This window comes from Pelophylax lessonae (genome assembly GCF_965119305.1).
Source record: "Pelophylax lessonae genome assembly, chromosome: 10".
Taxonomy (NCBI): Eukaryota; Metazoa; Chordata; class Amphibia; order Anura; family Ranidae; genus Pelophylax; species Pelophylax lessonae.
In genome coordinates this window covers 156,230,556-156,253,780 of record NC_138777.1, presented here as the reverse complement: position 1 = coordinate 156,253,780, position 23,225 = coordinate 156,230,556, and the positions used below count along the sequence as shown (strand labels likewise).

Genomic DNA, 23,225 nt, shown 5'->3' with positions numbered 1-23,225 from the left:
ACCACAGAGTCTGGATCCACCAGGTGCCTGGACTGACACCTGGCTCAATCTAAGCGAGTCGCTGAGAGCCTCAACCGGCCGCTTCCCACCCCTCCACAGCTCAGCGCTCCAATGAGTGGGGAGGGAGCAGAGCGGAGAGCTGCTGACAGTCAGCATCTCATTCTGACTCGGGGAAGTGTCAGAACCGACCGATCAGCAGTGTTTAATTGCTCAGTTTTCAGTGCGGAGATGCCAGAGAACAGATTAAGCATCAGACCATTGCTGTATCCACGTAGGCAAGAATAAATGTGGAAAAAATCAAAACCCCATACTTTTAAGGAGAACGGTCCACTCCCCTGTATCCAGGCAGTGACGACTGATCATCCACCTTCCAATTGTCCACTGCTAGGATGTGGACAGCAGAGATCATTGGCCAGGGTTGCAGATTCTATTAGATGATCTGGCTTGATTCCTTCAGTGCTGCAGGACTCCTTGAACCCTTTTGGTGAATGAAGTAGGCCACAGCCATGGTGTTGTCTGACCACACCCTGATTGGCTGTCACTCAACAAAAGATTCCAGTGATGCAGAGCCATCTCTTTATTTCTAAGCAAGCACCAAGATGTTCATTTACTTTCCAGTGGTATGATAGAATTACTTTCCCATTGTCAAGACTGCGTTGGAAATCTAACAAGCTATGGAGTTCCTTGCTTGGCTGGATAGGAGAATTGGTAGGTCAAGAGAGGGAGCATGTTTTTTCTATACTGACAAGATTTTGTGTTGGAGGTGCCTTGATTGGAATTGGGCAAATTGAACAGCCTGGAAGGAAGCCACCTGTGGGGCCCAAGTACTCAATATTTTTTCCTTTTTTTTTTTTTTATTACAAAACCAAAACCTAAAGAATTTGAATAGTAATGATAACTGAAGTGAGAAGAGTCCCTCAAAAGAATGTTGTGCAGGTACCCTTTGCAGTACCTGCAATGGTGAATGTTGGTTTTGTGCTGCCCTAGGCAAGACTAAAACGGGCGTCTTCCCCCCCCCCCCCAATATAATTTTGTCCCATCTCAGCCATGGTATACTGTTCTTGTATCAGGGTCTGGTGAGGAAGCTGAACAGCTGTGACTTCCTCATCAGACATGATTCGTTCCAAGTGCCACATGTGTTCAATGGAGCATAGGATGGGGTCAGCAGGGCAGAGGATGAGGTGGCACTGATTGGTAGCACTGTTGGGGCTGCACTGATTATCAGTACAGATGTCCCCTCTTGCACTCGCCGGTTATCAGCTCTCTGCTGATATCTGGCACATGTTTAGATCTTGATCAGCTGTGATTAAGCAAAGCTGATCACATGGTAAAGATCCGCTGTGATTGGCTCTTTACCCCCATCTGTAAACAGCTGTGTCCTAAGAACACAGGGATCACAGATTACGACAGGTACGCGCCACAGCGGGCGCACGGGGGATTGACGCCCCCCCAGAACTGGACAACTGTAGCTGTCATTCGGCTAAAGTGCGGTCGCCTGGGAGCAGCGCCGCCCCAAGAGAAATGCCACCCAAGGTTGCCCTGCGGCAGATACGCCCCTGTCTGAGAGTGAATAGGCAAAGTGCATAAAGGGCTGATGAGGTGGATAAATTAGAATACGCCAATAAGCACCTTGGATGTCCATGGATGCCAAATGTTTACCTAGTCTGGGAGGCAATAACTTCTGGAGCGGATGGTCCCTTGATTTTACTTCTTCCTTTCAGTCTCTACTGCTTTCTCTTTTCTGGCCGGTGTGGTGTCCAAACCCAGATAGAGCCTAGCTCTTGAAGTGGGACGTGGCAGCGGGTGGGATGCCCCCTCACGGGAGCTTACTTCAACACATGTCCCTACATGTATACAAAGGATTAAGATGACACATCCGATACAGATAAATATGTTCGGAAAACACTTTAGTAGAAGGTTGCATTAATGCAAAATGATACTTGTGGAAATAACTGAGTCTTATAAATAGTGGAAGGGAATTCACCCAACTCCATCCCTGATGAAGTTACATGTACAGGGACTTAACGAGTAAGGAGGAGCTGGGTAATGTTTGACCCTCAAGTCACGGCTGGACCGGAGGTTGTACACTGTATTAGAAGATTGCTGACTGTTCCTGATTTAAACAGTGAGTGATATATTTTCATTTTTATAATAAATTATTATGGTTTAACACTATGGGAGATTTTTTTTTGTCTACATATGACCTAATGTGGGAGCAATTGGAGTGAAGTGATCCCAGGGGGGGGGACACACACAGGCAGACCATCGGCATTATCAGCAGTTCAGCATAGAGGAGAGACATGCTAACAAGCGTGCTTGATCTATATAAGAATATAGATCAAGTCCTCAGGTGAGCTGCACTTTTGAAACACAAGGGGGATATTACTATTGTTGGAGTTTAATGGGAGACACATTATTATAAGAGAAAAAAGAAAAATCTCACTTGGAAGCTTTTTCTTGCATGCATTAAAGCGGAGTTCCGGCCTCGGGGGTCAAATTTAGATAATGTACTAGCATGTGCGCACAAACTATCAGTGTGCACGCTAAGTGGCTCGTGCGCATGCACATTTAGCACTGGCGCTTAAAGGTCTATTTAACCTGGATTGTGACATGAAAAAACTGCCAAGTGGTCTCAAGCTAGTTCTTGCTTTAACTGTGCATTGACCTGCTATATTTGCCTTCCCATGCACAACCAGGCTTGTCCCTGAGCGATCTCTGGATTCCTGCCTTCTGGTTGTTACCTCGCCTTGTACTCTTAAGGTCCGTACACACGATTAGAAAATCTGTAGGGAAATTTCGTCCAACGACCGATCTGCCGATTTTCGGATTGTTAGTATGGTGCTTTCGACTGCCAACTCCGACTTTTCGGCTGACAAAATCCTGATGTGCAGGCTATATAATTTTTGTTGTCTGTAATACAACGTCCGATTTTCGTCTCATTAGTACAGATTTGGACAGAAAAAAATCTTAAGAGCAAGACTAGGCATGCTCAGAGAGAAAGAACACATACAAAACAATCCAACACATGACATCACTTCGGAAGTAGAATTCTGTCGTACGGAAAATTCGTATGAAAATAACCTCTTCACTTTCCACATCAGCCTAGTATGCCACAAAAAACGGACGATAGAGCGTTCGATAATCTGATTGTGTGTACGGGGCTTTACTCTGTTCCTACATCTTGACTTTGCCTCTGCCTGATGTACCTTGCGGCCTAGCTGTTAATGATCTTTTGACTTGTGCCCTGGCTATGGTCCGGTCTGCAGGTCAAGTGTCACCGTGTTCTGGTACCGGGTCCCTGTCCATGGTCATTTGCATCCTGCAACCAACAACTGAAGTGCCCACTACACCAGCCCTTGTGTCACCAGCCCTCGTGTTGGACAAGTGGTGCAAGAGAAAATGCCAGGTATGTGACACCACCCGGTTCAATATTGAGTTGGTCCACCCATGGCAGCTAGAACAGCTTCAACTCTTCTGGAAAGGCTGTCCACAAGGTTTAGGAGTGTGTCTATGGGAATGTTTGACCATTCTTCCAAAAGCACATTTGTGAGGTCAGGCACTGATGTGAGAAGGCCTGGCTCGCAGTCTCCGCTCTAATTCATCCCAAAGGTGTTCTATTGGGTTGAGGTCAGGACTCTGTGTAGGCCAGTTAAGTTCCTTCACCCCAAACCCACTCATCCATATCTTTATGGACCTTGCTTTGAGCATTGGTCCTAATCATTTGGTGAAGGAGGATTACGGTGTGGGGCTGTTTTTCTGAGGTTGGGCTTGGCTCCTCAAGCTGGATACACACTATCCAACTTTTGTGGTTAGATTTCCTTCAGATTTACCTTTTCTATGTAGTGCAAGGGCCTGCCAGATTGCATACAAATTGAAAGTGTTTAGGTTTGACCTCATATTATATGGTTTTGGTAAGTCTAAGGCTCCTTTCACATTATCCGTCCGTTGGACGGATACCGTTTTTCTCAGCGGGGGATTGAGCCACCGATCCCCCACTGAGCAGGAGGATGACAGCTGTGTCTTAGCGCTGTGTGTGGAGACACAGCTGTCAGTTCCCCATGCATCTCTATGGGGGAAATCGGATGGGAGCGGTCTCATCCGATCCGCTGGACGGATGGAAAATAGGGTTTCCATCCGTCCAGATTTGACGGATCGGATGTCAGCGGACATGTCTCTGCTGCCATCCGATGCCCCATAGGAATGCATGGGGGACCGTTCAGATCCGCCAAAAAAACCAACAGGCGGATCTGAATGGTCTGCCTGTGTGAAAGGGGCCTAAAGGAAAAAGTCTTCAGAAAATCTCATAGTGTGTATGGCCCATTCGTTTCAGTGAAGGGAATGCTTAAGGCATCAATATACCAAGACGCTTTGGACATTTTTATGCTCCCAACTTTCTGGGAACAGTTTGAGGATAGCCCCTTCCTGTTCTAACATGACTGCGCACCAGTGCACAAATACAATACAATATAGCATTGTATCATGTTATTGAGGGGAATCAAGTTATTTTCTTTCCTGCAAGTCATGTTTTCAGGAAAGAAAATTGCATCATCTATGGCTTGCCTAACTTTGGAACCTGTAGCTGTCAGAATGCACTAAAAAATGGATTGGCTGCAGCCACCAATGAACCAATGTTTTCCAGCATGTTGCTTATGCAAAAGAAAGACAAATGACTAATTCCTGTTGTGTGGGGATGGCGATATGCTTGCTTACTTACCAGGGTTCAACCAATCCCTGCTGAAGTGGCTGAATTTAATTCGTGTACAGCCAGTTTTACTGACATAAAGTAGTGAGAAACTAAGGACTGAGACAAGAGAAAGGGCCGGACACATTGCTCTGACAGCCACTGCAGCAGTTTAGTGCGTCAGCTGTCCGTCCTGACTGCAGGGAGCTAGCATTATGGGGTGGTGTGATGCAAATTTTAGCGCATTAGATTTATTTATTTTCTTTTTTTTTTTTACTCAACTTTGCTTTAAATGTACAAAGCAACACTTCTTTCATGGAACTATACAGCAACGCAGTGCATTGCGCCGTTGTACAACGGGATGCAAAAAAATGCAGCATGCCAATGTGAATAGGACACAAACTATTTTTATTTCTGTGCCGCTTAGTACTGACTGGCATTGTTCTATTGCCAAAACCGCTGGTTACTACACTATAAGTGAACTGGCCCGATCTCACACAGAAACAAACTATAAGATGGAGATGATGCATTAACCACTTGCTGACTAGCGGCCATAGTTTTACACCGGAAGGTCGGATCTGTCCTGTGAAACTACGTACCTGTACATCGCTTCGCGGGACAGCTAGTGGGGGTGCGCACACGCCGATTGGCCACAGGGGGAGCCAATCAGCAGGTCCGGCGGCCGAGATTGCTGCCGAGCACTCACAATCGCTCCCCATGGAGACAGATCGGCGGTCTACCATTGTAAACACAGCAGACGGCTGTTCTGTCAGTAACAAACACAGGGATCCTGTGTTCCTCCTATTTAGGATCACAGGTCTCGGTGTTCATGCAGCAAACCCACCCCCCACAGATAGAAAGCACCCCCTAGGGACACACTTAACCCTTTGATCCCCCTGGTGTTAACTCCTTCCCTGCCAGTGTCATTAGTACAGTAAAAGTGCATATTTGTAACACTCATTACTTTAGTAATGTCACCGGTCCCCTCCAAAAGTGTCAAAAACGTCAGTTAGGTGTCCGATCTGTCTGCCGCAATGTCACAGTCCTGCTAAAAATCTCTGATTGCCACTATTGCTAGTAAAAAAAATAAAAATAAATAAAAATGACAAATCTTTCTTCTAGTTTGTAGACGCGATAACTATTGCGCAAACCAATCAATATACGGTTATTTTTTTTAACCAAAAATATGTAGCAGAATACAAATAGGCCTAAAATAATGAAAAAATTGTTTCAATTTTTTTTTTTTTTTATTGGGAATGTTATATAGCAGAAAGTGATAAAAATATTGGGTTTTGAGTTTATAGCACAAAAAAAAAAAAAACAGCAGGAGGTGATCAAATACCACCAATAAAAAGCTCTATTTGTGGGGAAAAAATACATCAGTTTGATTTGGGTACAGCGTCACACGAACGTACAATTGTCACTTAAAGTAACGCGGTGCCATATCGCAAGAAATGCCCTGGTTATTAAGGGGGTAAAACCTTCAAGTCCAGAAGTGGTTAAAGAGGTTGTAAACCCATAAAAAATTATTATTTTTTTTTCAACCTGAAAGAGAAACACATAATGAGCTAGTATGCATCGCATACTAGCTCATTATGAAATACTTACCTTAGAATGAGCCCCCGCCGTGCCACCTGCCTAGCTGTATGACGGGCAACATGTTCAGTCGCCCGTCTTCTGGGATCGCGGCGTCCGGCCATCTGATTGTCCGGAGCCGTGGTGACATCACGCTCGCGCGTGGGAGCTACGGCACGGGGCTCTGAAGAAACGGCACCAGCGGCCGTTCCTTCAGAGCGCATGCGCTAGTGACGTCACTGGCTGCATGTAAGGTAAATATCTCCTAAACGGTACATGTGTAGGAGATATTTACAGTACTTATAGGTAAGCCTTATCATAGGCTTACCTATAGGTAAAAGTGTCAGAGGAGGGTTTACTTCCTCTTTAAACTTCATCATTGCAGTAATAATGATTTTCCAGCAAACTTTGCACAGACTAGCGGAACAGGCCGGTAGCGGGACAGGCCGGCAGATGAACGCTTGCCGCTGGCACTCCTTGATGGAACTCGCCTATGCAGATCCTTACAAGGAGCACAGCCGACACTTCGCTCATAGAAAGTTCCAGTAGACTTCAATTCAGATCGGCATGATTTTTAAGAAGGTGGGGGGGGGGGGGAATACATAGAGAAATAAAAGCCCTCCTAATAAGTCACTTACCGTCCGAACTAACAGTGTCATACGGATCGCGCGAACTCTGGCCTTTCTCTCTATAGTCCACTCTGCTGATCCCCTCCAAGTCATCATAGTTCGCCCTTTGCTTGTCATCCACCGGAACAACGGTGAAGTGCGGCATTTCGCAAGCCCCGGGATCTAACGCTTCATCTGCCACCTAAGCAGGGCAGCCTTCCTGCTCGTTCCTCCACTGAATTCCAAAACTATAATCTCACTTCCTCCCATCTCCAGCTCCTCCCCACCCGACCACAGGAGACAGGGAACGGGGCGGCACGATGACAGGCTTCTGTGTGCATAGAAAGAAAGAAATCGCTGTCACTTCTCCAAGGCAATAACTTCCCGTTAGTCTGTGTAACGGGCAGACTGTGATTGTGCTGCTTTTTTCTGTAAAGGCTTCTTCTATACAAGAACTTTTCTCCCAAGTGTCCCTCATTTGGAACCAAATCACTCTGGGCACAATCCACTAATAAAAAATAGTAAATACTCGCGCCTAGGTACAGTATTCTGGGTGGGGAAGCAGCAAATAATCAAGTGCACTATAAAATATAGTGAGCTAAAACATGTGAGGTAAAAAATACTGCGCTACCCTATGTGTATAAAACAATATAGTGCTGATGATCTCATTCAGTGTATAAAGTGCTAATAATAAATATCATACATCAAATCTTCAGAAAGTGCATGTGCACAAAAAACAAAATATGACAATATAAATGTGCATAAATACCGTGGTGACTGGTATAAAATATGAAATATAAATATTGAACAATATGAAGATATGTATCATATATAATAAATGAATAGTAACAATCTAAAAACGAAAGGTGAAAAAGTGCTGAAATAGTCTCTTAGGTGTCGATGACAGTGATGATAAACTTCAGTGACCCTCCACTTCACCACACAGTGCCAAATTACTTACCAGATGTTGTGGATTCTTGTGGCGTACGCCAGCAAGAATCTGTATGCGCTTATTTGCTGCTCCTGGCACTTTTCCACTGCAAGTACCGGCTCGTACCAGCTTGGCTCTACTGGGCCCTGCTTGGTCCGGTTTGCTTTTCCACTGCTGGTACCGCATGGTATAGTGTCGGAACGGTTCGGTACGGTATGGTATAGGTTTGCTTTTCCACTAAAGTAGTACTAAAGTTAAGTGGGTGGGATAACAACGGGGTGGGTGGGATTCTCTGACCAATCAGTGGCTAGTAGTGACTGCATGCAAAGGATTGTGGGATATGGTACCAGTTTGGTACCTGTTGGAACCACAATCGAGTAGGTACTGTTTTTTCAGAGCCGTACCGTACCGTTCCGTTCGGTTCCATGCAGTGGAAAAGCAAACCTATACCGAACCGTTCCGACCCTATACCATGCGGTACCAGCAGTGGAAAAGCACAAAAGCGTGCCGAACCGGTACGGTTCCATGCAGTGGAAAAGCGCCATTTGTGAATGGACGGGATCCGTGGGATGCTGGTATGCACTCAGAACAAAAGAAAAGAGAGGCTCCTCATAGTGTAAAAAGGTAACGACCTTTATTAGTGCACTTCACACGAACATCTATGTTAAACAGGCAATCTCCATATAAAAGCATCCATTTAAAAACGTCCATAAAAATCACTGCAGCGGTAAAATTTTCATCACTCCATAAAAAACTGAAAAACGTGGGTGTCAAGCAAAAACGTAAAAAAAAAAACGTAAAAAAAGGAAAACGTTATAAAGTCAAAGGTTCCCAACCGTTATTGAGCTCCTGTGTAGCCTCGCGGCCAGTATAACAGGACGCTGCTGGCTCTATCTGCGAGGTGTGCCGTACCCGGAAGTGGGAACTCGGCAGGCGGTCCAGCCGTCTGCTCAAAGCGAGGCAACGTGCGTACCAACTTGACGCGTTTCGTCAGAGATGTGACGTCTTCGGAAGTAAAAACACTCCCTGGTGGTCAGCAGTGCGGGCTGCACGTCCTCCTCGCGCAATCTACAAGCTCACAGCCCGCACTGCTGACCACCAGGGAGTCTTTTTACTTTTGTCTTTATTGTTGGAACCCTACACTATGGGAAATAAACTCTAATCTAGACTTTATTACGCTATTGGGAGCTTTCTTTCTTCTCCTCCATATTTGCACTGGGTTGCTGCACCCCGGAAAAAAATGCAAAAATGTTGGGACCGGCGCTACCACTTTAAATCGTGCATGTGCAAATAGAAAAGTGCATATAGTGCTAAAGGTGCACGCAATAAGATATAATGTAAAATAATATATTATAAAGTGCTACGTGCTATTTATGGGCTGTGCTTAGTGTACCATACTGTAAACATCATATGTTATACATATAAAGTGCCGAGTGCTGATAATGCCAAAAACCACGTGTAGTGATTAAGAAATCAAACAAAGTATGGCGTCGGTAGATGACCCACCAAAAACACCGCTGCTTACCACACTCTTTCGGCCGATGTCCCGACACTTCTCGGTCACTAAAATAAAGGATTAGCCTCCATTGCGTAGCATATGTTATGTCAAAGCAAATTAACGTAGCATCCACTCACACCCCGGAGTCCATAGGAGCTATACCATCTTATAGAACCGTCTAAAGGGGAACCCTTTCGGCCCAGGAGGCCACCAAAGCGTGAAAGGTCTTATTGTCATACGGCATATAAGACCCACTGCATTCGGTAAGTGATCCAATTCTTACATTCACTTGGGAGAAGGAATCGACACCGTAGCCAACTATATCACAACATTTGCACCTTCCAATTTGTGAAGAACCACTTCCATTAAGGACAATATATTTATTTCTGAGCACAAAGTCACTATTTACCTTGGACTATTTAATTAAGTTTGCACTGCAATAATACGTATACTGCATATTTAATGTCTGATATTTTATATTTATGTCACAACCATTCATGCACTAAGGAATTTATTTTGAGCACATCGCCACTTTGTCACAATATATAATATTCTATTTTTATTAATTTTTATATCAATTTTTATACGTTTTGCTGTGGATTTTATATTTAATCGGTACCTTTTATTGAGTCATTCAAGTATGTGGTTTTATTAATATAGGATATCTTCATATATTTATTTATTTAATCCATAGATAGCAAGCGCTGTATGTGGCCTTTTCTTTAAAAGTCCAATTTTTTACATACATCTTTTTATTGTACAGCAGCTGCTCTTTCCCTCGTTTCTCTTAAATCACACCCACCTGTTAATTTATTTATTTATTTATTCATCCACCTGGAACCCTATTTTTGGCGCGTGGTATATACTTTGTATATATATTTTTCACAATCCACTAATGCCTCGTACACACAATGAAAAAAGTCACTTTTGAATTGATGGCATGATAATCTGATCGTAAGTACACAGCTTTCGACAGCCGATCACGACATTTTGTCCATCAAAATCCAATGGGACAAACTTTTGTCGTACGATAGCCTAACGAACAACAAACATCAGTGGCGGCTGGTGCTCAAAATTTTTTTTTTGGGGGGAGTGCAAAAAGAAAAATGTAATAGGTATTGCTTTGTGGCAAAAAACGCAGTAAAAAATTGCGTGACTTTGAGGTCATGGTACAGGCATGGCACAGGTGATGGTACAGGAGATGGTATAGGCATGGCACAGGTCATGGTAAGGGCATGGCACAGGTCATGGTACAGGCATGGCACAGATGATGGTATAGGCATGGCACAGGTGATGGTACAGACATGTCACAGGTCATGGTACAGGAGATGGTATAGGCATGGCACAGGTCATGGTAAGGGCATGGCACAGGTGATGGTGCAGACATGGCACAGGTCATGGTACAGGCATGTCACAGGTCATGGTAAGGGCATGACACAGGTGATGGTACAGGCATGTCACAGGTAATGGTATAGGCATGTCACAGGTCATGGTAAGGGCATGTCACAGGTCATGGCACAGGTCATGGTACAGGCATGTCACAGGTCATGGCACAGGCATGGCACACGTCATGGTACAGGCATGGCACAGGTCATGACACAGGCATGGCACAGGTGATGGTACAGGCATGTCACAGGTCATGGTAAGGGCATGGCACAGGTGATGGTACAGGCATGTCACAGGTCATGGTAAGGGCATGGCACAGGTGATGGTACAGGCATGTCACAGGTCATGGTAAGGGCATTTCACAGGTCATGGCACAGGTCATGGTACAGGCATGTCACAGGTCATGGCACAGGCATGGCACAGGTCATGGTACAGGCATGGCACAGGTCATGACACAGGCATGGCACAGGTGATGGTACAGGCATGTCACAGGTCATGGTAAGGGCATGGCACAGGTGATGGTACAGGCATGTCACAAGTCATGGTAAGGGCATGGCACAGGTGATGGTACAGGCATGTCACAGGTCATGGTATAGGCATGTCACAAGTCATGGTAAGGGCATGTCATAGGTCATGGCACAGGTCATGGTACAGGCATGTCACAGGTCATGGCACAGGTCATGACACAGGCATGTCACAGGTCATGGTACAGGCATGTCACAGGTCATGGTAGGGGCATGGCACAGGTCATGGTAAGGGCATGGCGCAGGTCATGGTACAGGCATGTCACAGGTCATGGTAAGGGCATGGCACAGGCATGTCACAGGTCATGGTAAAGGCATGGCACAGGTCATGGTACAGGCATGGCGAAGGTCATGGTACAGGCATGTCACAGGTCATGGCACAGGCATGTCACAGGTCATGTCAGAGGTCATGGCACAGGTCATGGTACAGGCATGTCACAGGTCATGGCACAGGCATGTCACAGGTCATGTCACAGGTCATGGCACAGGTCATGGTACAGGTCATGGTACACAGGTACAGGCATGTCACAGGTCATGTCACAGGTCATGGCACAGGCGTGTCACAGGTCATGGCACAGGCGTGTCACAGGTCATGGTACAGGCATGTCACAGGTCATGGCACAGGTCATGTCACAGGTCATGGCACAGGCATGTCACAGGTCCTTTCACAGGTCATGGCACAGGCATGTCACAGGTCATGGCACAGGCCATGTCACAGGCATGTCCCAGGTCATGTCAGCGGCTTCAATCACTGTTCACTTACCTGCTCTCCTGGGTTGGCTTGCTGACTCGACCGTGACACTCCACACTCACACTGCCTGTGAGATGTCCACGGCGCGCTGCTCCTCTCCTCGAGTCCTCTTCTTTGTTCTTCTGACGGCGGCGGGAACCGGTCCGGAGGGAAGGTGACGGAGATCGGGCGGTGAGTGAGACGTCCACAACGCGCTGCTCCTCTCCTCGAGTCCTCTTCTTCATTCTTCTGACAGCGGCAGGAACCGACGGGAAGGTGACGGAGATCGGGCGGTGACGGTGAGTGACTGACACATGCACCGGCACCGCCCCCAACGACATCAGCAGGGATGTCCTGAATCATGATTGGTCCAGGCTGGAGTCTGGACCAATCACAGCCAGGACAGGACTAGTGGGGAGTGTCGGGGCGTATTGCTTGCGCCCCGGTGACACCCAGAACGGCCGCCAATCGGCACCTCTGCCTAGGGCCACGTGGGATGCCAAACTCCACCCCCCCCCCCCATAGCCAGCAATAAGTCCGGCGCCCCATAGTGGACTACATGGTAATTTTTTTTTTCTTTGAAGATGATTTTTTTTTTCTTTGAAGATGATTGGGGGGGGGGGGGGCGGCGCCCCTGCGCCCCCTATCGACCGGCTGCCACTGACAAACATTTAAATCAGTACAGTATGCGTCCGCTAAAAATCAATAGACAAAGACTGCGTTGATCAGAAACACAAAAATAACCGGGAAAAAGCCTGGCTGCCATTGTTTTTGTTTTGCACTATCCGATACGTAGCTATGCAATTAGGAAGCTTTTCTAGAATCGTACAAAAAAAATCCTACCTTTAGTACTCATTGTTGAATTTATTATCATGCAACAAAATGCGAATGATAAGTCGTCCAATTATCTGATCGTGTGTATGAGGCATTAGGTTCCTTTCACACCAACTTTTCCGCCCAGCGGACTCTGTTTTGCTCAGTGGGGATTGATCCGCGGATCACCACTGAGCAGGCGGATGACAGGTCAGTCTCCGCTTACTTTGCAGGGACAGACCTGTCAGATCCTTGCTCTACTCTATGGGTGATCAGATAAAAACGGACCGTTTGACTGTTTTCAACCAATCTGATTCTCCAGATGGATGGAAAATAGGGTTCCCATATGTCTGGATTTCACAGACAGGATCGGATCGGATGGCAGCGGGTGTCAGCGGACATGTCTCCGCTCACACCAGCTGCTCCATAGAGGTGTCCGATCAGGTTCACCTGAAAAAACTGACAGGCAGGCCTGATTGGAAAGCCCATGTGAAAGGGACCTAAGGAATATTTTACCGCATCTGAAATAAAGCACAACTTTCATGAAAAAAAAATCCATTCAATTTATAAAGGGTGACATTCACTAAGCTTTACCACATGCGGTAAGGGTATTATGTTGCATAAATTATCACATGCAGTAAATAAAGTCCAATTCGTTAAAAAAAAATAATGATTTTTGCGATATCGCAAAAAATCATGCAGTATTCTATTAAGTCCAATTTACAAACGAAACAGGAACTAAAAAAAGGTGTGATATTTAACCCCAGCCTTTTGGTGGCAGTAATCGGTGCTGTACCAGAACTAGAAACCTATTCAAACCCTCAGAAAGAGGCATTCCACCCACCGAGAGCCTAATTCAACCCACAGAAGACCTACAGGAAGTGCTACTATTCCACAAACAGAAGGGGGTGCAATACTACCCTCAGAGAGGGGTCTTATTCCACCCACACAGGACCCACAGAAAGTTGGCACTATTCCACCAGTAGTGGACACACAAAAATGTGGTATTACACATCACAAGTACACAAATATTTTTTTTTACTATTAAATCAAGCAAGGCATGACGTTTAGGCCCCGTTCACATACAAGTGACGCTACTTCGCACCGCGACCTCCGAGGTCGCGGTGCGAGCAGCGCGCCGCGACCTCGGAGCGGCCGCCACGGACTTCATAACATTGAAGTCTATGGCGGTCGCCTCCAGGTCGCCCCAAAGAAGCTCCGGACCCTTTTTCTAAGTCGGAGCGACTTGTGTCGCTCCTATTAGAACGGGTCCGCAGCTTCCCTATGGGAGGCGACCTACGGCGACCTGTGAGGCGACCAGGTTGCCTCACAGGTCGCCTTAGTGTGAACGGGGACTCAGAGCCGGTTCACACTACCATGACCAGAAAGTCGCCCCGTGACTTGAAGAGACTTGTTTAGAGACTTGGAAGAGACTTGTGCACTACTTTTAAGAGACAGGCGACTTTGTCTGTGGGGAATGCCTTGCTAATCTCTTTCTTCTTCCTGGAAAGTCTGATAACAAGTCTCTTCAATTAAGATAAGGAGGCGACTCCCATTGAAGTATATGGGACAGTCGGATCACAGGTCGCCTCAAAGTAGTACAGGAGTTTTCTGAAGTCGGAGCAACTTCAGTAGTGCCAATTAAGACGGCACTAATGGATCAACATTGCTTTTGTTATGTCAAGCGACCTGGGGCTACACAAGTCGCCTCACAAGTCGTGCTAGTGTGAATGGGCTCTCATTGTAAATTAAATGCTAACATTGGCTGAAATGTAACATCAAGAACTTAACCACTTGCCGACTGCCTAACGACGATTTACGTCGGCAGTCAGCCCCTCACAGGCAAAGTGACGTAGATCTACGTCGCTAGCCTGTGAGGGTCTAGGGAGCGAGCGCGCACCGCCGGAGGCGCGCTCCCGCTCCCGCGTGGTCACGGACCCCCCCGCGCGTGTGACCGGCGGACCCGATGTCCGCCGGTCACTCTGCGATCCCCGCTGCAGAGGGAGAAAGTCAGGCGGCTAGTGTAAACAAGCCGCCTGTCATTCTCCCCTGTGTAGAAACTGTGATCACACGGTTCTACTATGTAGCACCGTTGATCACTGTTTCTACAGCTCAACAGACAGCCAATCACAGTTAGAATCACGCCCCTAGGGACACACACAGCCCCTCCCTCTCAAATAAAGTTAACCCCTTCACTACCAGTGTCATTTTGCAGTAACAGTGCATATGTATAGCACTGATTACTGCAGTAATGTCACTGGTAACCCCAAAAGTGTCAAAAATGTCAGTCAAGGGTCCGATCTGTCCGCCGCAATGTCGCAGTACCGCAAAAAAAAATTGCAGTTCGCCGCCATTACGCGTTAAAAAAAACAACAAAAATCTTTCCCTTTGTTAGTAAACGCGATATCTTTTGCGCAAACCAATCAAAATACGCTTTTTGCGATTTTTTTTACCAAACATATGTAGCATAAAACAAATTGACCGAAAATGTTAAAAAATTTTGATTTTTACATTTTTTTTGGGGGAATTTCATATAAAAAAATGTGAAAAATATTGCTATTTTTGCAAAATTGACGCACTTTTTTTGTTTATAGCGCATGATCAAAAAATCGCACAGGTGATCAAATACCACCAAAAGAAAGCTCTGTTTGTGGGAAAAAAAGGACGTCAAATTTGTTTAGGTACAGCGTCGCACGACCGCGCAATTGTCCGTTAAAGTCACGCAGTGCCGAATCGCAAAATACCCCCTGGTCAGGAAGGGAGTAAAATCTTCCGGGGCTTAAGTGGTTAAAAATAAAAAAAAATACATTTTTCTTTTAAAGTAAACATTTACAAAAGTGCAACAACGGAGTATGTCAACCATGACAATTAGACCCGTTCACACTGGGGCGATCCGACTTGCCGGGGCGACCTCACAGGTCGCGGTGCGCAGCTCGCACCGCGACCTCGCAGCGGCCGGCACGGACTTCATAACATTGAAGTCAATGCAGGTCGCTCCAGGTCGCCCCAAAGAAGCTCCAGACCCTTTTTCTAAGTCGGAGCGACTTGTGTCGCTCCTATTAGAACGGGTCCACAGCTTCTCTATGGCAGGCGACCTGTCAGGCGACCAGGTCGCCTGACAGATCGCCCCAGTGTGAACGGGGTCTTACTAGAAGCGAGAAGCGACCTCTTGAAGTGGCCACTATAATACTTTTGATTATATACACCATTAAAAAGGTAAACTTGGATAAGAACATGAAAAATAAATAATAATGTTTTAAAATAAAAAAAAAAATTGTCCAATTGTGCCAAAAACATAGAAAAGAGCACTTTCAACAACTCTAATAGGCCATACATTTACAAAAAAAAAACACATTTCATGATGGGTTTAGTAAAGGAGCTTGGATTACCAAACATCAGCAGAGATTTGAGAAGGTAGTTCTGCCTTTAAATACAGATTACTGTAAAAAATGTTAGATTAAAAAATATTTTTTTGCAAAAGAAAAATAACAAATGTGTTAAAAAGTAAAATATTACATGAAAATTACCTTAAACAACCCGTAATCACTGACGCGTGATAAATTACCTCATGAGAAAATTTGGTAATTACCAAACAATCCAAAAAAATACCGCATTTATTTAACACTAAATTGTTGGCGAATTGAACTTTCACAATTGATTTATCGGATACATTATTTTACCGCATTTTATTTGCCCTTATTTAATGCTTAGTGAATTAACCCCATAGAAACTCTCTTTAACCACTTACCCCAAATGGACGTATCCGTCCTTGGGGTTCAGTGGTAATACCGGGAAGATGCCTGCACCGACAAGCATCATCCCAGTATCATTGTTTGCAGCCAGCGATTCTCTTTTTTGCAGAAGTGATCCGAGTGGCTAATTAGCCAGTCCCATCACAGAGGCTGGGAGCAATGCGGCCTGCGGCAATGGCTGGCCTGTACAGAGAGAAAGGAACTGACGTCGTTCCTCTCTCTCTGTAACCCTGGAAACCTGCAGCAACGAGTATTCGTTACTTACAGTTCCGCCCCCTTGTTTACCTTGCCACCAGTAACTAGAGAAGAAGCCGATTGGACCGATCTCAGTCTGATCGGTTGCATGGGGGGCCAGAGGAGAGATATGGGGTCTAATAGACCCCAAATCTCTCCATAAAGAGGACCTGTCACGGTCTCTGCTGTCACAAGGGATGAACATCCCTTGTGACAGCAATAAAGTTAGTAAAAGGAAAACAAATGTGTAAAAAAAAAAAAAATATTTATATATATATATATATATATAATTAATTTTAAAAACAATTAAAGCGTCCCTGTCCCACCGTGCTTACGTGCAAATGCGAATGCATATGTTACTCCGGCATGCATATGTAATCGGTGATCGCACCACACATGTGAGTTATTGTCACAAAAGTCAGAGCGAGAGCAATAATTCTAGCACCAGACCTCCTGTGCAACTCTAAAATGGTAACCTGTAAAGGCATTTAAATAGTCGTCTATGGGGAATTTTAAGCACCTTAATTTACCACCATTCCACAGGCAGATGCAAGTTTAAAGCGTGACATGTTAGGTATCTATTTACTCGGTGTAACATCATCTTTCACATTATTCAAACAAATTGGGCTGACTTTATTGTTTTTTTTTTTTTAAATTGCGTTTGAAAAATTCTGTGCAAATACCGTGCTACATAAAAAATTGCAACACCCCCCATTTTATTCTATAGGGCCTCTGTTAAAAAATATATATATATATAATGTTTGGGGGTTCCAAGTAGTTTTCTAGCAAAAAAAAAAAAAAGTTGAGTTTTACACGTAGGAGCGAAGTGTCACAATATGCTTGGGAAGGAGGTGGGGTAAAATCTCACATGCGTTAGCTTTCCAAAGTATGCCTAAAATGTTTGTAAAGGTTTGTTTTTTTTTTTAAATAACAAACATGTTATACTTACCTCATCTGTGCAAGGGTTTTGCACATAGCAGCCCGGATTTTCCTTTTCTGGGGTGCCCTGGCGGCGTTCCTGGCTCCTCCTCTTCTTCGGGTGCCCCCACGGAGAGCCGTTTTCCATGGGGGGCACTTGTGCGGTCTCGCTCCCGAGTCCTGCTGCTGCGTCTATTGACACAGACAGCAGGACTCGCCCCCACTCCCATGTCACTGGATTTGATTGACAGCAGCAGGAGGCAATGGCTCCTGCTGCTATCAATCTATCCAATGAGGACCCAAGACAGCGGCTTGAGCTGCTGGGCTCCTGCTCCTCACTGGAAGTGTCAGGTTCAGGTAAGAAAAAGGGGGGGGGGGTCTGGGGGACAGGTAAAGCAGAAAAGGTTTTTCACCCTAATGCATAGAATGCATTAAGGTGAAAAACTATAAGACTTTACAACTCCTTTAAATACCGCGGTAAGTTATCCCAAACATCTGATATGATGCTTTTCCAAAAAAAGTGTAAGGCAGCCAGCAATTTAGTCATGGCTGGTATAGTATAGCCTCTTTGTGTTGAGGGCTCAAGGTACCCTATGAGTTGGGTATAAAGCGCCATGATAAGTGGCTTGGATAACCTGAACTTCTGCAGGGAATCATCATCCGTGAACTGATCTAGCAGTGTGCACTCTGTAAGACCACAGATCTCCTCCTCCTCTTCTGCATTGCTTCAAATTCCAGAAGAGTTAATTCAAATAGCTCCATCACCTTTGATATGCCATCTGCCAGCCTCCAGAAACAACTCCTGACTAAAATCTATCTGACACCATTTCCATAGTTATCGCAAGCTTGGACCAGTACTTAATTGCTGCATGCACTTATTTATTTTCTTTTGTGAATTGACCTAATGCCTTTTTATACATTATTTAACTTTAAGTGTTTTTGGTGTTTTTGCTAAACATTGCACACAAGCAATAGTGAATTGATATTTTCATTATCACATGCGTTAAGTGGTCATGTGACAGTCAAAACGCATGTGATAACCTTTAGTGAATTGTGTCCTTCCTTCTTTCTCAACAGGGTGTAGCTCAGTTCTGATTCTAATCCAAAATTGCCAGAGCTATCCCGCCAAGAAACTGTAACTGTGGAGTGCCAATTATAAACAGCTGAGTTATTCCCTGCCCAGTAGCCATGCGTATACACACCCCTTGTATACAGGGCTTCTGATAAAGCAGTACAGCCAGCCCATCTGTAGTGGGCCTGGGCCCCATCAGTTCAAAAGAGGTGCCCGGCACCTCATCTTTCCTGCCAGCAGCTGCTGTGGGCACACAGGGGGATGTTTAAGGATGGAGAATGGGGTATGTGTCATCTACTGGTCCCTTCCCTTCCTGAATGAACACAGTGAGCAATCGGTATCAATTAGGGATGCACCGAAATGAAAATTTTGGGCCGAAACCGAAAATGCAGGATGCTTTTGGCCGAAAACCGAAACCGAAAATGACTTTTTCCCCCAAAAAAATTTAAAATGGATAGAACAGGGGCATACACCAAAAACAGGCAGCGACGTACACCTGTCGCTGCCACCCTGTCACAGTATATGTACTGTGATGGGTTGGCAAGAGGTTAATTTAATTACCAATGGTATTTGTATTATGCAGCATGAGGGGGTTAATGTATTGCCACTGCTGGTCACTCATCTATTAGTGACCGACCAGTGGCAGCTAATTAACCCCTTTGTTCTGCATTAGTGCAACTGGTGTCAGTGCAACCAGTGTTAATTAACATTGATACTGGTTGCACTAATGCAGCACAAAGGGGTTAATTACCTGCCACTGGTCGGTCACTAATAGATGAGTGACCAGCAGTGACAATACATTAACCCCCTCATGCTGCATAATACAAAAACCATTGGTAAGCTGCCTCAGCTCTCCCCCCCCCCCCCCACTGCCTCAGCGTCCCCCTCGGCAGTACACCCTCCCCCCCCCTCTGGCTCAGCGTCCCTCCTCGGGTGTCCTTCATTCAAAAGTCCCGCCTCTGGCCGGCGGCCCACCTCCCGATGATGTCAATACTACGATCTGTGTTGAATGAAGTGACATACCGGGCGGGAGGGCGGGGCGAGCGGCCGCTATAGATAGATCTATGTGATCCATCCCTGTCAGCTCAGCGCGACTATGTGTGAATGAGAAGTGACCTGACACCGGGCGGGGGGGCGGGGGGGAGCGGCCGCTAATAACTATAACTATGTGAGCTTCACTTCACTGTCAGCGGAGATACATGCCTGACAGTGAAGTGAAGCTCACATAGTTATAGTTATTAGCGGCCGCTTCCCCTGCCCCCCCGCCCGGTGTCAGGTCACTTCTCATTCACACATAGTCGCGCTGAGCCAACAGGGATGGATCACATAGTTCTAGTATCTATAGCGGCCACTCGCCCCGCCCCCCTGCCTGGTATGTCCATTCATGCACACATCTAGTAGTAGGGACGTCATTGAGAGGCGGGCGGCCGGCCAGAGGCGGGACTTTTAAAACCTGCCCTGCGCTGCGCCCTCCTCCTTCCTCACGGCGGCCATTATTTTCGGCAATGTTAACCCATTATCGGCCGAAATGGGATAGGCTCATTTTCGGCCGATAATTTCGGTGGCCGAAATTTCGGTGCATCCCTAGTATCAATCATTCCTGTGTCCATTCATTGCTAAATCATAGTAAACTGTGTTTACTATGCTTCAGTTTGGGAATGAGCAGGAAGCCTTAGAGCACTTCCTATTTATTCATCTGTGTAGCTGAGCCTGCAGAGAAAGGGACTGATAAATCTGTGTCCTTAGTCACTTTCAGCCGGAGGGGGGGGGGGGCTGTCAGGTAAGCTGTATGGGCCCCGTGAATATTACCAGCAGCCATGTTTGTATACATATGACTGTGTGGGGGGGAAATGCCTCAGCAGCTTATGATTGGCTGTGCTAAGGCCCCGTTCACATCTGTACAAAAAGTGGTCACCTCCCCCACCTATAACTGATCTTGACAGTAAGGAGCACTGGATGGACAAACGCAGATCAAAAAAGCAAGGGGATTTCCAGTCACTGCTTACCAACCAGCCACGACCAACCGAATTAACCTGTCTAACAGTATGCGTTAAAAACAGGGGTTTAGTTGCACACATTTGCAAATACATGCGTAAGCTGCAAGCCACGGCAAGGCACCCTGATATCTCAGACCCTAACTCTACCTTTAAAGAGTCTCCACAGTGAGAGCACATGTATTCTAATGGATAGATGGAGGACAGGTGACTGGAGGGAGCCCACCCCTGCTAAAAGGCACAGGGTCACACTGAACACCCAGCACATTGCACAATGGTAGCAAAGGTGTCAGTGCGTTGCCTGACCAATATAAAGGATAATACAAAAAGTGGTCACCTCCCCCACGTATAACTAGTCTTGACAGTAAGGAGCACTGGAAGGACAAACCAAGATCAAAAAAGGAAGGGGATGTCCAGTCACTACTTACCAACCAGCCAGCGACCAACCGAGTTAACCTGTCTAACAGGATGCGTTAAAAACATGAAATACATGTGCTCTCACTGTGGAGACTCTTTAAAGGTAGAGTTAGGGACTGCAGATATCAGGGTGCCTTGCCGTGGCCTGCAGCTTAAGCATGTATTTGCAAATGTGTGCAATTAACTAACTAACCCCTGTTTTTAACCTGTTTAAATCTGGCATTTTGTGGTTGCATTGCAATAAAGACAAAACACACCATGTGTGTTCAGTGCCATTCATTTGCAAAGGAACTTAAATGTGATGGATTTTGCCTTGATTGTCGCATGATAAATCATGCTGCAATCATGGCATATCGCAACAAGAAAAACTTGTCGCCCAAAAAGGACCAGGAGCTTCTTTTGGGTGACAAGCTTTGTGCCACAATCACAGCCAAACTACACAGTGTTTAGATGCCATTAAAAATTAAAGGCACCTGAACGCACGTGGCATGTTTTGTCATTTCTGCAGTGCAATTTTGGATCGCAGGTTTAACCACTTTACCACCGGAGGATTTTGCTGTCTTCCGTCCAGGCCACTTTTTGCGATTCGGCGCTGTGCGACTTCAACTGACAATTGCGCGGTCGTGCGACCCCGTACCCAAACGAAATTTACGCCCTTTTTTTCCCACAAACAGAGCTTTCTTTTGGTGGTATTTGATCACCTGTGCGATTTTTACTTTTTGCGCTATAAACAAAAAAAGAGCGTTTATTTTGAAAAAATAACAATATTTTTAACATTTTTTTATATGAAATTCCCCCCAAAAAAGATGTAAAAACCAATTTTTTAAAAAATTTTTGGCCAATTTGTTTTATGCTACATATGTTTGGTAAAAAAAATCGCAATAAGCGTATTTTGATTGGTTTGCGCAAAAGTTATTGCGTTTACTAACAAAGGGAAAGATTTCTGTCATTTTTGGTGTTTTTTTTTTAACGCGTAATGGCGGCGATCTGCGATTTTTTTTGCGGGACTGCGACATTGCGGCGGACAGACCGGACCCCTGACTGACATTTTTGACACTTTTGGGGGTACCAGTGACATTACTGCAGTAATCAGTGCTATAAATATGCACTGTTACTGTAAAAATGACACTGGCAGGGAAGGGGTTAATTTTATTGGAGAGGGAGGGGTTAATGTATGCCTGGTGCTTACTGACGTGTAGGGGGGGAGGTGACTGTGTGAGTCATGGACAGATCGGATGTCCAGCTATGCTGAACAGTCCGATCTGTCACTCCCTGTCACTATGGAGATCCGCCCGCTGTGTTTACACACAGCGGGCGGAACTCCAGACTCGATCCCCGACGATCGGGTAAGAGCAGCGGCGATCGCCGCTGCTCCTCCCCTGGCCCGACTCCCGCTGTGAATGAAAACAGCGGGAGCGAGCCTCCGGCGGGGCGCAAGCGCCGCCCAGAAGGGGGAGTGTCCAGTCACGTTAATACTACGTGGCTGGACGATAACGAACCACTCTGCCGCAGTAGTATTACTGTGAGCGGTCGTAGAGTGGTTAAATGCAGTGATTCTGCTCAAGATCACACAATGCCAGATATGAACGGGGCCTCAGTGACAGCTTCCTGGTGGGATAGCTAAGGTGGGCTCAGACTAGTATCTCGTTCACATGCCTGATGAAGGGGTCTGGCTGCAAGACACTGAAACGTTGCTTCTTCTATCATGATGTGATCGCTGAATAACGTTTTGGACCCATTCTTGAGATCTATGGTGTGCTGGTCACATGTTTTCACTCGGTCTAGTATCTGAACCGACTTGAGCTCATTCTCACTATTCCTCAGCTATCCCTCTTTTTGGCCTGATATAAGGATCTCTAATTTAAAAAAATGCATTATTTAAAATGTTAAGTCACCTTTAAAGAAACAAAATTTAAAGGTGAACTAACACCAGACACCCTACCTACCCCTCCAGTCTCCACTGTACTTAACTCTAAGGTTGCCAAGCTGTCAGCATTCCCACGGAGAGTCCAGGACTCCACAGATTTGAAATCCATCCTCTTCTCCATGCAGTACTTCCAGGATCAGACCAGATCAATTCTGTTTGGTCATT

At 45.8% G+C, this 23,225-nt stretch overlaps 1 protein-coding gene across 2 annotated transcripts in view; it reads right to left on the bottom strand.

Annotated features, from left to right (window-relative positions):
* SLC12A4 (solute carrier family 12 member 4) overlaps positions 1 to 7,143 on the bottom strand; it is a 363,765-nt gene extending 356,622 nt beyond the window's left edge. For both annotated transcript variants that reach the window (XM_082270400.1, XM_082270401.1), the window contains exon 1: positions 6,895 to 7,143. In XM_082270400.1, the coding sequence (XP_082126526.1) occupies positions 6,895 to 7,030 (136 nt within the window). In that variant the 5' untranslated portion in view covers positions 7,031 to 7,143. The remainder of the gene's footprint in view (positions 1 to 6,894) is intronic.
* Between the last annotated feature and the right edge of the window lie 16,082 nt (positions 7,144 to 23,225).